The sequence below is a fragment of the Pholcus phalangioides genome, unplaced genomic scaffold (assembly GCF_987345545.1).
Source record: "Pholcus phalangioides strain wild (caught in Gottingen) unplaced genomic scaffold, Ppha-v1.0 ptg000007l_1, whole genome shotgun sequence".
NCBI classification, from domain to species: Eukaryota; Metazoa; Arthropoda; class Arachnida; order Araneae; family Pholcidae; genus Pholcus; species Pholcus phalangioides.
Genome location: NW_028301600.1, coordinates 12,006,803 through 12,021,563, shown reverse-complemented (window position 1 = coordinate 12,021,563; position 14,761 = coordinate 12,006,803). Strand labels below are relative to the sequence as shown.

General features: G+C 33.9%; 2 protein-coding genes across 3 annotated transcripts in view; one reads left to right on the top strand and one right to left on the bottom strand.

Moving 5' to 3' along the window:
- LOC149084916 (gamma-aminobutyric acid receptor subunit beta-like) overlaps positions 1–14,761 on the top strand; it is a 93,998-nt gene that overhangs the window by 9,797 nt on the left and 69,440 nt on the right. For both annotated transcript variants that reach the window (XM_089232660.1, XM_089232659.1), the window contains exons 3-6: positions 6,979–7,046; positions 9,793–10,013; positions 11,124–11,206; positions 12,898–13,029. In XM_089232660.1, the coding sequence (XP_089088786.1) occupies positions 6,979–7,046; positions 9,793–10,013; positions 11,124–11,206; positions 12,898–13,029 (504 nt within the window). The remainder of the gene's footprint in view (positions 1–6,978; positions 7,047–9,792; positions 10,014–11,123; positions 11,207–12,897; positions 13,030–14,761) is intronic.
- LOC149084919 (gamma-aminobutyric acid receptor subunit alpha-2-like) overlaps positions 1–14,761 on the bottom strand; it is a 97,047-nt gene that overhangs the window by 79,230 nt on the left and 3,056 nt on the right. The gene's annotated exons all lie outside the window — the stretch shown is intronic.

The following is a 14,761-nucleotide window of genomic DNA, read 5'->3' as shown; positions in this document are numbered from 1 at the left end:
TCATCCTGAATTTTCATTGGTGTGCTGGAGTCGTTTCTTTCAATTATTTTTCTAATTTTTAATTAATCAATTCTGAATACTCATTATTTCCGAGATAACTTCATTTGATATATCCTATTTTGGAATTATTTCTGTCAGGACTTTAAAATTTTCTTTACTTCTTTTAATTTTTTTATCCATTCGAAATTTTCATTAACTTTTGCAACATATTTTTATAGGGATATTTTTTAGCCTTTTTTTCCTGTATCTTCAGCAATAATGTATAAATTTTGGATGCCTATTCTCCATCTCCCCACAAAATATATATAATCAGGCATGGCCCCCACAAGGCCGGGCTGACAGGGCTCTAGCCCCGTGGCCCGGGACAATTCTCATAATTTTTTGTTTTTTCACGCTATACATGAACTATAGAAAGACCCGTGACAAGTCTGACCGACCAGGGGGAGGCAGTGAAAGATCCCAGTCTAGGGGCCCTACTCCTGGATGTGGGGGGGCCATGTAATCAGTACTAAAGGGGGCGGGCAAGGCCATCTTAAGAGCATCATGAGCCCACGGGCCAAGTGATTTTTTCTGTGGTCCTACCTGGTGAATTCTCGAAAATTTAAACCGGTTCTCATTTTTGTGAGGCCCTTCTTCTCTTGAGGCCCGGGTGGCCACATGCATTAAGACGACACTGAAGGGGGGGGGGGAAACAACTTGTGGCCTGTAATTGCCAAGGCGACCATAGCCCAGCTGTTATTTTCGCAGCAGATACCGCGTCTGATAAGCTGTTGTAGAATATTTCAATCTAAAATAATTACCATTTGAATATTTCTTTACCTAGTTTTTGCTGTGAAACAAACGAATTTTATTTGTATTTAACATTGTTTATTAAAACGTTGTCAATTTATATTGAAGAAAAATAAAACAACACCGTGTTTTGTTGATTTCAATGATGACTACTAGATGGCAGCAGCAGCTGAATGAAGTTTCTTATTTGGTGAAGGGAAGTTTTAAAGGTGTTCAGGTTTGTTACTCGTGAATGTTTTAGAAATAAATCACGATGCGCGTGTTGTGTGTGCACAGAGAATATTAATTAGAGTTATTATATATGCAAATTCATAATTGGATATTTTAGCACTTTTTGTAGTGCTTCTTGCGACAGAGCCTGGGTGTCTCGCGGTTTCTCCAGTTAGTGAATATAAATGTATAAAATCACCGAAAATTTTTAAGATAGGTGCATATTTCGAGTATTTTTCTCTATAAATTCGCAAAGTAAAAATTTTTTTACCATTTATTCTTTGAATTTCTTCAAATTTATTCAATTTTTTAAAGAAAATATTTCACACTACTGAGTATTGTTTATTTTATGACTTATTTTTAAGCAGTTTTAAATGCATATCTTTTGCACTACTTTTATATTTTTCAGTTTTTGTGCATATTTTTCCATTTATAGAGAAACTTCAGCATTTTTAAATGCACATATATATATATACATATAATTTTTTTTTCATTTCACGTATATTTTTCTGAAATCCTATGCCTGCCCTTTAAGGCATTCATATTTTTTCTATTTCACGCATATTTCCGTATTTTTATAATTTTCATAATTTTTTTTAAATTTTTTGTAATTTTCAAATGCATTTTTCTGCAAGTTTTGGCTTTTCAGTTTTAGTTCCATACTTTGGCATATGATATTAGATGGATTTTGTTTTCATTTTTCGCACATGTTTGATTTCATGATCAATCTCAGCAGTTTTCAGTGCATATTTTAGTGTTTTTAGTGCATATTTTAGTGTTTTTAGTGCATATTTTGCCACTTTTTTTAGTGCATATTTTGCCACTTTTTTTAGTGCATATAATCCGGGCTCTAATAATAACTTACGCTGAATTTGAAGAAAAAAAAAACCTAAAGAAATTAGAGGAATGGTGGAACTAAACCAGGATTTTTTTTACAATGAACGTTCTGAGAAGTACATCAATTTATTTCCATAAGGCTGGTATTACACTTTAAAAGTTTGATAAAAATTCTTTTATAACACTTGAAAAATGTAACCAATATCACATCGGTTACATTCGAGCGAATTTAGTTAATCCGTCTATTGGTTACATTTTCCAAGTTCTATAAACGAACTTGTATCAAACTTTAATAGTGTAATGCCGGCCTTAAATCAGAGCTGCCCTCAGGGGTGTGTAAATTCGTCTCACCCCCTGGTGCATATAAAAGATTTCGGTGTACCGAGTCCAAGCATTGGCCCCAGATATGATAGCCCACTTTGGGAAACTAATAGGCCTACAAATTCACAGGGAAGTTGTAAATAACACAAAAATGAATGAAAATTGCGAATTGTCGAATATTTGAAACTGAATTCAAGAAATAATAGAGATTGAAACCAATATAAAATAATTCCATAGTTGATAAAAATTTGAGCCTAATCAAAGAATTCTAGACCCGGTGAAAATTTAAAAATATTAATAATAACTTAAGAAAACTTGAACCTGATAAATGAATTCCAAAAATAATTAAAATTTGATCCCGATTAATCAGTTGCAGAACTAAGGAAACTTTGGAACTCATGATAATATTCTAGCGCCAATGAGAATCTGGAACTAATGAAATAAATATTTAGGAAACTAATGTGAAATGAAATATTTGGGGAACTAATGAAATAAATATTTGGGGAACTAATGAAATAAATATTTGGGGAACTAATGAAATAAATATTTGGGGAACTAATGAAATAAATATTTGGGGAACTAATGAAATAAATATTTGGGGAACTAATGAAATAAATATTTGGGGAACTAATGAAATAAATATTTGGGGAACTAATGAAAATTTGGATTTGAAGAAAATATAAAAGGAATGAAAAAGAAATATTTGAAAATTAATGAGAGAAATAAATCAGAATTATTGAGACTATGAGAGTCAATAAAATTTCAAATTGATAAGAAAAATCATTCCAAACGTAAGTCTGCGAATTTGCCCAGCTATTATTCTCCCACCAGCACCACCGTGAGGTAAGCGCAACTTGCATAAAACAAATAGTTTTATTTAAAAAAAAATTTTCAGGAGGGAAATTTAATAGAAATAAATACTTTATAAATTGGAAAGAAAATTTACATTTCTTTTGATGTTCTATAGAAAAAAAAATTGATGGATAAAGTGATGCAGTTGAACAGTAATACGGTTGAGAAATTGTCAACTTACGAATTGAATGGTATTACTATCCCGGATGCAACAATGGTCACTGATTTGGGAACTCACCTTGACGAGCGGCTTAGGTTTTGTGAACATTGTCACACCCTCTATGGTTCACGGATAGCGTGCGGAACCTTTATCTTGAAAAGAAAAGAGCATTCAGAGAGTATAAAAGTGGACGTGGTGACCTATCATTGTTTACTGATAAAAGAAGACTGTTGAAGAAAGCGATAAGGGACAGTAAAAAGGAAGTTGAATCTAGGTTGGCAGATAACATTGGCTCTGACCCAAAATCATTTTTTCGATACGTCAGTAATGGATGTAAGGTGACAGTTGGCCCCCTCTCGATAGGAGGCTCTAAGGTAGAGAGCAATGTAGGCATGTGTAGTGCTTTCAATGACTTTTTCGCGTCGGTTTTTAATGGAGATAATGATATTCGATATACGGGTGTTGCATGGGGTAATAAAACCCTCAACGATATTCAAGTAGAAGACGTGGAGGTCCTAAATCTTCTAAGAAATGTCGGTGCAAGCAAAGCACCAGGACCAGATGATATCTATCCCAGGGTTCTCAGGGAAGGTGCTAATGAATTGTTGGGGCCAGTCGCACAGATATTCAGGAGTAGTGTTGCTGAGGGTATCGTCCCGAGAGATTGGAAACTGGCTAACGTTGTTCCGATATTTAAGAAGGGTAGTAGAGAAGTGGTGTCTAATTATCGTCCAGTGAGTTTGACGAGCTCCCTCTCGAAAATTTTGGAAATTATCATCAAAAGGCAGTTTGTGAAGTGGATAGACGAGAATAATGTATTGTCGGATAATCAGCATGGGTTCAGGAAGGGGAAGTCACGTGTAACAAACCTCCTTTGCTTCTATGATTACGTGACTAAGGCTTTGGGTAAGAGCAAAAATGTAGACGTTGTTTACCTTGATTTCCAGAAGGCATTCGATCGGGTCCAACATGGTAAACTCTTGAAGCGGTTACACGAGATTGGGATAGGGGGCAACTTGCTGAATTGGATAGAATCGTGGTTAAGAGATAGGTCGCAACGAGTTATGGTGAACGGGGAATTCTCTGGTTGGACAGACGTCACAACTGGAGTTCCTCAGGGAAGTGTCCTTGGCCCCATACTTTTTTCACTTTTTATCGACAAACTCGATCAGGGTATCGATGGAATTACTAGCAAATTCGCAGATGATGTGAAGCTAATGGGGGTAATCGGGAATGAAAGCGATAGGGAGTTGCTCCAGACCAACTTAAACAAGATTGCAGCATGGGCAAATGAATGGGGCATGACGTTTAGCGTAGATAAGTGCATGGTCGCTCATTTTGGTTCGAACAACCCATGGTTATCTTACGAGTTGAATGGTGTCACTATCCCGGATGCAACTAGAGTCACCGATTTGGGAATTCTCATTGACGAGCGACTTAGGTTTTCTGAACATTGTTCAGCGGTTGTCAAAAAAGCGAATAGAATGCTTGGTCTCATTTTCAAAAAGGTCTCTTCGCGTTCTCCTAAAGTCATTCTTCCGCTTTTTCGAGGCTTAGTTCGTCCTGGACTGGAGTATGCGGTAAGGTTTTGGAGACCATACCTACAGAGGGACATAGACTTGATTGAAGGGGTGCAGAGAAGAGCTACGCGTGTCCTTATTGGCACACAGGGCTTGAGTTATGAAGAGAGACTTCATTTTTTGAATATGTTTACATTGGATGAACGCAGGTGTTGAGGAGATATGATCGAAGTGTTCAAAATTTTCAATGGGATGAATAGGATGGACCATGAACTTTTAGTACACCGCCAATCAACTGCTTTTACAAGGGGACACCAGTATCGATTGGTGAGGGGCAATGCAAGGTTATGGTGTCGCAGGGAATTTTTCTCTAATAGGGTTGTTAATAAATGGAATAGCTTACCCCCGGAGGTAGTAAATTGTAACACAATTGACACGTTTAAAAAGAAATACGATAAACATGTTGGGGTAAATCGAGAAGCTATCCATTCTTAGAATAAGACAACCATAAGTATTCTTTATGGGCATTGTATAATATTTTATTATGTGTATATATTGTTTATAATTTGTGTTAATTGCATTTTTAATGGGGTTGCTGTATTTTTGAAACATGACATCCATATTTTTATGGGCATCTTTTTATCAGCCACCTCGTTGGGCATTTTGCCTGTTGTGGCGTTGTATTTGTATTTGTATTGTTCAGCGGTGGTCAGAGAAGTTAATAGAATACTCGGTTTCGTTCTAAAAAAGGTCTCTTCGCGTTCCCTTAAGGTATCCAACTACGTTGAAAACGTTATCTTGGAAGAAAATATGGATTTTCATTTTTTTATTTTTTATAAAAGCCCTATTTGTTGTGATTCCAAAACAGGCCTTGTTTTGTTTATATAATGCTTAGAGTCAAAGTTACGTTCACTTTAGTGTTGCGTTTTTACATACAAGTAATACGCGAATAAAGACTTTAAATGTGTTTTACGAAGAATGCTATTTTTTTTTTACTTTTTACTTGACTTTGTGACATGATTTGTAAAAATTGAAGCATTGCAACCTTACGAAATTTTAATGTGATATTTTGCTATATATTGTTGAAGTGATGAACCAAAATCTAAGGTCTATCACATATATTTTTTGAATTACAGTGTTTTATAGACAAAATGTAGGATGAAATTTCAAAAAATTCACACGTACGTAAACATATTTTGGTGTAACTTATGAACATATCATGCAATCCTTTAAATTTTGGTTCATAGCCTGCAACATTACTAGCTGAATGCACTGTGAAAATCACAAAGCATTTCATTAATAAAATGTTTTGCAATCGTGTTTCGAATATCACATGAATTTTGCCTAAAATTTGACATAAAAAGACTTTTTCATAGAAAATATAATAGATAGGCCAAAATTTGTCACTGTTTTTACCATTTCGAGACACTTTCTATCAAAAAATGTATTTAAAGTTCATTCCAGAACCATTTTAAAGAAAAGTGACGAGAAAGGTAGTCGGATACCTTAAAGCCCTTCTTCAGCATTTCCGAGGCTTAGTTCGTCCTGCACTGGATTATGCCGTAAGGTTTTGGAGACCAATACCTACAGAAAGACATAGACTTGGTTGAAGGGGTGCAGAGAAAAGCTACGCGTACTCTTGTAGGTACGCAAGGCCTCACTCGATTGTTGAATATGTTTACATTGGAAGAAAGCAAACGTCGGGGGATATGATATCGAAGTGTTCAACGGAATTTTGAATGGACAGGATTGACCATGAGATATTTATACACCGTTAATGAACTGCTCTTCAACAAGGGGACACCAGTATCGTTTAGTAAGGGGCAATTCGAAGTTGTGGTGTCGCAGGGAGTTTTTCTTTGATAGTGTTGTCAATAAATGGAATAGCTTCCCTCCGGGGGGTTGTAAATTCTAGCACAGTTGATGCGTTTAAAAAGAAGTACGATAGACATAGTGGGATAAGTCGAGAAGCTATCCATACTTACATAAGACAACCATAACATCTTTTTTATGGGGATATTGTATTATATATTATTAACTTTTTGTTTTGATGATATATATGCATTCTATATATATTGGGTATTTTGTTTATATTTTACATTTATATTTTTTATGTTCATAATTTTTTTCAGCCACCCCGTCGGGCAATTTGCCTGTTGTGGCCCTCGTATTTGTATAAATGTGTTTGGTTCTTCGTAGGCCGCCCTCGATTGTTCTATATTTCAATTTTTATTTTAATTGCTTATTTTGCCGACTTATTAACACTGTTAATTTAATCACATTTTTCAGGGCCGCCATTGAGAATCGGAATGGATATGGCCATAGCAAGTTTTGATAGTATTTCCGAAGTTAATATGGTAAGATAATAACACTCATCAACATTACTTTTCATATAAGAATACTGCAGAGTCACTATAGCATGCACCCCACAAGGGTGGGACAGGGCCGTCTTAAGAGCAACATTGGTCCCGGGCTGAATGATTTTCCTTCCATCCGGGCACAGCCGGGTGGGCCCATGCGTTAACATGGCACTGGGGTGAGGTTGACAGGGCTCCAGACCCTGGGGCCCTCTTGCATGATGTGGGGGCCATGTACTCTAGTGCAGTTTTTCATTCTAAATTTGAATTTTTAATGAAATTTTTTCTGGCTGAATTTTTTATGACAGTCAAAGTTTTAAAAACTTAAATTTTTAGAGATACAGCTGCTTTTGAATTGGATTAATAAAATACGATTCTTACTGTTTCGTTTGCAATTCATTATTCGTTTATGATTAAGGGTTGTCATGATCCCTGAAGTCGATTTTTTAAAAATAACTGAAAAATATTTCATCCAATTGCAGATCAAATACAAAACTTTTTAGGCCAATTGGTTAATTTTTTCTTTCAAAACAAAAGAAGTAATGAATTATAGTATACAAGAAAAAACGATTTCAACGCGATTTTCTCAAATTGCAGTTTTTGAAAAAACTCATCCGTAAGATTAAAAAAAATCTACAGCACCAAAACCTCTCATATTTTGAAGAAATATTTGTTTGACATGTGTTAGTAAAATGAACTTTCGATTTAGCAATTTCCTTTTCCTTTTTTTTCCAGAATCAGAATTTAGTACTGGGAAGTATTTTTAAAAAAAAAGGTTTAGAATTCTGATTTTTTTTTAAATTTTTAAAACCCCTTAAACTCTAACGAATAGTCAAATATCTAAATTCAAGGTTTATTTTACTAACACATGTCGAATAAACATTTCTGCTAATTTAAAGAATTTTTTGTTGGGTAGTTATTTTTAATCTTAACGGACGGCTCAAAAGCTGAAATCTGATAAAATCACTCTCTTTGAAAGTGTTTTTTTGATATATACATTTAAACTTGCGAATGGAAATTAAAATATTGTGAATGGAATATTTTCAAAAGTCATTTTGAAAAAATTGACTTCAGGGATCGTGACATCCCTTAACTGTAATTGTGATATTCATAGACTAAAGTGAGAACGATAAAATTATATAAATTTGCCATTGTTCACACATGTTCTATCCCGTTTAATAATGTTTAGACATCGCCTTGTTCGTCGAGCAGAAAATCAATATTATACTTATGTATGTCCTTCAGAACTGGTTTTGTTTCTATCTAGGGTCTTGCATAAATTAAGGTGCAGATGTATTCACATAAGACGACAATATGAACCGTATTTGCCGGGACATTCCCATAATTCCCAATATTTTTCACCCTACCGACATTTTTTATAAAAATATCCCGTATTTTTTCTATGAAGCCTATTTGCATTTTTATTCATTATTGAAATCAAGGATTAAAATAATTTTCACAACTAAAAAAAATTATTTTATGACAACAATATATATGACCGTAAATATCAATAATCATCTCACATACGTGCCATTTTAAAACTTACAGCGGCAATGACGAGAAATCTCGCCCAACTTTATGGGTGTTATTTTAGCAATCACGAAATATCTCGCTTCATTAAAACCCTATCATTTCGGCAATGAGAAGCTCAGATAGTTTTATTGTTGGCTACATCTTCGAACATATTTCTATCCCCCCAACCAGTCAATCAACTGCCAGTGGGCGGAGTCAGCATATGTTCAAAAGTTTAATAATAGAAGAGAGGTGTTTTCTTCTCATCTTTTCCGAGTAGTATAGGAATATGCTTACAGAATAAACAGTAGAAAAAGATAGAGTCTACTATACAGTAATAGCAATAGTAGAAATAGTATCATAGTAGTATAATAGTAGAAAAAAGAATAGATCGATTTCTCCGTCCTTGTGTCTTTTATTATTAAAATTCTTGGTTTCGGGGGGGGGGAGAAATCAATATCATCTCACAAAATGGGAAAAACATATAATTCTTGAAATAGGCGGCAATTTCTAGAAAGTTTAGTGATTTCCACTATGACACGGTTATAATGTGGATCAGGAAAATTTTAAAAACCACTTAAAGAGTAAAACGTTTTTTTCGTAGAATTCATTTAAATGTTTTATTACTTGCAATGTTGCTTCATTTCCCGCGATTTTTCAGTGATTTTAGCAATAATTGGTCACTTTGCTTACCTTTGTCATAATTTTTTGCGACAACTGCAAATATTTCTTTCTGCAAATTTTTCTTATTATTTCCCGTATTTTTCTCGTGGAAGAGGAGATCTTAGAGGCAGTGGTGAACCAATTCGGACCGGGTTCAGTGTCCTGTATCAAACAGGGGACCCCAAAAAAATATCGAATAACGTTATTAATTGTGGATATTTTATTATTATTCTTTAATTGTTGTTTCAACTTCTCATTTCTCACTGTCATCGGCAATTCGACTCTGTATTCTACCACTAAAGGCTATTTTCCGAAGAATTCTAAAAAAAGAGCCTTTTAAACTTTTGGTTTCTGGACCCCGAGCATATTGATACGAATCTGTGTAGACATCAATTAACAGTTGGTAGTTGATGAGGAATGGAAATTAAACGAAAAACAATTATTACGGATAGATAATTACGATAATTGAGAGCTGGATTTTAGAGTATAATTTTTGAACAGAAGAGAGAGCTAAGCTTTATCACTACTAAATGTTAAGTATAGCATTGAAGTTTATCGTTTTCTTTTTTAGGACTATACGCTTACCTTATACCTGAACCAATATTGGACAGATGAGAGACTCATTTTCAGTCAAAACAGCTATGAGCTTACCCTGTCTGGTGATTTTGCAGAGAAGATCTGGGTTCCAGACACTTTCTTCGCTAATGATAAAAACTCATTTCTACACGAAGTAACAGAAAAAAACAAAATGGTCAGGCTGAAGTCAAATGGAGCAATCGCTTACGGAATGAGGTACAGTATAATATATATGCTATTGCCAAAGCCCGAAATCGGCCAGTTTGCGAATTGGAAAATTTCGTTGTAAATTGACTCGGAAAATGTCCGAATTTCAGGCTTTGGCCAGCCAGTTCGCGGAACGGCTGGACTTCAAACCGGACTTTTGCCAAAACTTTCTGCTGATTCGCTAATTCACCGCACTTTGGGCTTTGACAGTAACATATACAGGGTGGGTGGGATGCCCATGACATATTTTGAAAATTCATTAAAAAAATCAACTGATTGACATATACAAGTCCGGTATATGACTATCAGTTCTAATTTAGTTATTAGAACTGATTTTTGTATCGAAAACTTTATTAAAATTTAAATCATATTCATCAAATCAATCAATCCAAAAGTTCTAAAAATTTCATAGTTCATTTTAAGGTTTAAGTGAATATTATATATATAAAAATGATCAGCGAATAAATTAATGTTTTTCTGTGATACCATAGCTGAAATCTACAAAGATGATTATTGGAGAAAATGCAAAAATGTAATGTATATAAAATTTGCATTCAAATTTGTTTCATAATCACAAATAAATGCAAATTAATAAAATTTTCGACTATTTCCAATACACCAAAAATTAATTTACTCCGCAATAATAGATAGAAATTTTTCTGAGATATATCGGTGATTAAAATACTACTAATGTTACTAACTGATATTTGCCTGATTGGGGCGGAGTTAAAATTTTGATTTTCGTATTTCTTCTAATAATCAGTTTTGGATATTCAACCAACATAACAAAATTCACTGTTTATAATGAGGATGTAACGTAAAATTTTTAAAACTTTCGAGGAAATATCCTGTATAAAACTTGCTCTTTGGGAAAAAGCTTAAACTATCCCAAGATAGTTTCTCTGAGCGGTTAGCGGTCATGTCTGTCTGTTTGTATAAGGCTTGAGTAATCTATCATTTTCAGCAAAAAGAAATGCTACAATTTATCAGTATGAAATATACAATTTTGTGTATTATTTCATACTGAGTTTGAAAACTATTTCATTAGTTTTTATTCAGTATTTTTTGTTAGCAGACATGCAAACATTTTCTTATACAAATGTTTTCGCATTATTATAGATTTACGACCACTCTAGCATGTATGATGGATCTTCATTATTATCCATTGGATTCCCAAAATTGCACAGTAGAGATTGAGAGCTGTGAGTTTTTCAATCTTATCTTTGCATAATTAATTATTATTCTATGCAGTACAAGTATATATGTTAAGTGTAAAACCTAAATTTTATAAATCCATGAACATCAATTAAGAAAAATATTATACGATGATCTGAATATACAAAATAGCCAAAGCTAAAAAGATTATTTTCACCAAATAGTACCATTATCGTCACAGAATAACATTGTTTTTACATTCTTTTTGCATTGCTAATGAACGTGGGAATGTTCTTTCCATTCATTAGAATAGGAATCTTTTGAAATCAGAAATACATTCACAAAACAAAAATGCTTATATCCATTTTTTTTCTTGACAAAGCTTCCTTTGCCATTCTCAGTTAACCACCCATTATTATCACAATCTCTTACTTTTTGACATCAACAGCATGTAGCTTAGAAAATAAATTATATGCCACGAGCTGGCTTCATGTAAACGCGATATGTTTGAATATTAGCTGGGCGACATTAATGTTACTCGACTGCGTAAATTCAAGTAGTTTTGAATGATGTTCAAATGATAAAGTATAAATATTTTACACGAAAATGCAATGCATAACTATTTATCTCAGTTCTTTGTTTATAATTTACATATTTATTTATTGGGAAAATATGTAATAGTTAATTGATACTGTTAGAATAAACGAAATTTGTGTCAGGAAAAATCTTTAAAGGAGACTAAAGACTGAAATAATCATTGATTAAAGTATAAAATTATCATCTTGATATTTACAATGTTAATATCAATAAATATTTGAATAGAAATACAAATATAAAGGCAAACTGCCCAACGAAGTAGTTAAAAAAACAAAAAAAATGCTCATGAAAATGTAGATGTCAAATAAAAGCGTAAAAATTAAATTAAAATTCAATTGAAAAAGTAGGGTTGTTTCCATCTATATACAGGATACATAGAGAACAGGAGGGTGTGCCATTTTATTGATCCTGAGGTATACTTCCAATTAAAAAATACATTTCAAATAACGTGTTGTACTCAGATATGTCATTCATATTTTAAGGGTTCATTCCTATTTTATGGTTATTAAAATTAAAAAAAAAAAAATTATCTTTTTATACAGTCCCCGTGTGCCCCAAAACTCAATTAGAAAGTTGTTGCCCTGTATCTCTTCTGATGCCAACAAAAAATTCCCTGTTCCTGAGTGCAATATTCACTGAGATATTCCAATTCGAAAAACGGAGAGAAAAACTTGGAAAAAAAAAAAACAACTCTGAATGCGGAAAAACCGTTTTACCCATATTTTACGCTGTTTTTTTCCAAATTCCCTCCATTTTTCGAATCTGAATATCTCAATGAACATTGCACTCAAACACATGGATTTTATTGTTGGTATCAGGAGAGACAGGGCATATACGTGATCTGGAAACTTTTTCTGATTGGAAGTATACCAACTGATCAACGATGTCACGTCATCTTCTATCCCATAGTTTGAAAATAAACGTGATGCATTTTTCTTAAAAAAAACTCATTTACAATTTAAAAGAATCTTCATTTTTTCACTAAGCATGATGAACATTTTGAATTGTACTTAGGCTAATGAATCGACATCATGTGAGAAGAGAGTTATTTTTTTAATCACTGTATAAATGTTTGAAGTGATTGTTTGCGAGAATGTTGTTTTCTTTTTTGTTTTTTCACGCAAATTTATAATATATCTAGATGGATACACAGTTCGAGATGTAGTCATGTATTGGACAAGTACTCCTGTGGTTGGTGTGGAAGAAGCTGAATTGCCGCAGTTTTCAATCGTGAAACATGAAACTAAAGATCGGAAAGAAACATTAGCCACAGGTAAACTCTTAAGCTTTTTTACAAAAAATTGTCACGCTCATTAACTAGATTTGTCTATAAATACATAAAATACATATTTTACACACCTAATTACACATATATGTTTACATTTGCATACATGCGAGTGTATAACTAACACTCATATGTAGTTATAAAAAAAATTTTTCCTCTTGAGTGTTTGGCAACTTATCCGTTATACCTTTTCTTTTGCATTTTCATTTTTATATAACTTCATCAAGCACACAGCTGAGTTATCTCCTAAATATAAATCCCAGTTAAATTTCATTATTTTTTGCAATGAGCAGAAAATGTTTTCTCTGAAAACAAAACTTAACAAAAGGTGAATTTTTTACCAGTTTCGGTCAAATCTTTAAAATTATGATATAATACATAAGTGGGTATCAATAAAAAAATTTCACTCAAACGCTTTTGTGTGTTCTTTTTTATGGTGAGCACAAAAGATTCATAACGTATGACAGCTTCTTATGCATAAATTGTGAATTAAAAAGTTTTGATGACTAAAATGTAAACTGCTCCCAAATTAAAGCTATATGGGAAAACAAAGATGGACTAAGATGTTTGGAAAATTAATTTCAATCAATTTCAAGTGGAAACTTCGTAAATATTATTATTATAACTTATTATGAATTAACTACTTCACGTACAAGCATTTGACAAGAAATTTGGATTATTTCTATTTAACGCATGTGATAAATATGGTAACCTTGCCCTAATCTAACCGCACCTTAGAAAAACGAAGAGGCGTGGAGAAATATATAAAAAGAAAAAGTATAATAGATAAGAGAGGTAGATAAGGGAATATTTTTTTAGAGTTCCTCTTTTCACCCTCAACCTAGGTGTTTTCTTCCGATCCTACATGTACATAGTAGAAAGATACATGACATGCGTGGAAAAAAATCTTCCGTTGATAATAGGGTTGCTATAAAGATTCGTAATGGTGAGAGGGAAGAAAACACAGAGAACATACTCGTTTGAATTTATTCCACGAAGTTTGGACGTAATAGTAAAGAGGTTCAGCAAGAAAGCTGGTGTGTCGTTTTTCTGGATAGAGAACGATATGCGGTATTGTGTGAAATATATACATAGTTGGTGAGAGTAACAATGAGGAGGTGATGAAAGCCAAAATCGAGCAGGCAATAAACTTTTCCGATCAGTCTATTGGGATGATCATTGATCATTTTTGTCGCACCACGGTCATTTTCTACATACGAGGGCTAATTAGACCGGGACCTACAATTTATTGCCGATTCCGAAAGGCAGGCTAGTTTTTTTTATACTCGTCGAGAGGTTGGTGCGCTAACCCCGCGATGGGGGACTCCCTGCTGTATCAATTTTTTCTGCGGTCACGTCGCCCGTTTCTGTTGTACCCCTGTGTCAGGAAAGTTTTCTGACGAGGACAAACCGGGTATCGAACTCGCGACACCTCGAAACATCCTTTGATACTTGAGGCGAGTAATTTATCGACCTGGTCTACCGCGCCCCTATTGGGATGATGAAAAAATAAAGGGAATTTTTGAAGGTAGGTAAAAAAAGTAGAATACGCACTCCAATTTTCCAGTTTTCGTAATGTATTTGCAGTACATTGCTGTAAGCTGTCATGCGGTCATCGTGCTAGAACAGCATCGCGAGGACCAAGGTTCGAACCCCACTGATGACATAGAGGTGGTCAGCTGAAGTTGGTTTTATGTGATTTTGCAACGAATGCGAACTG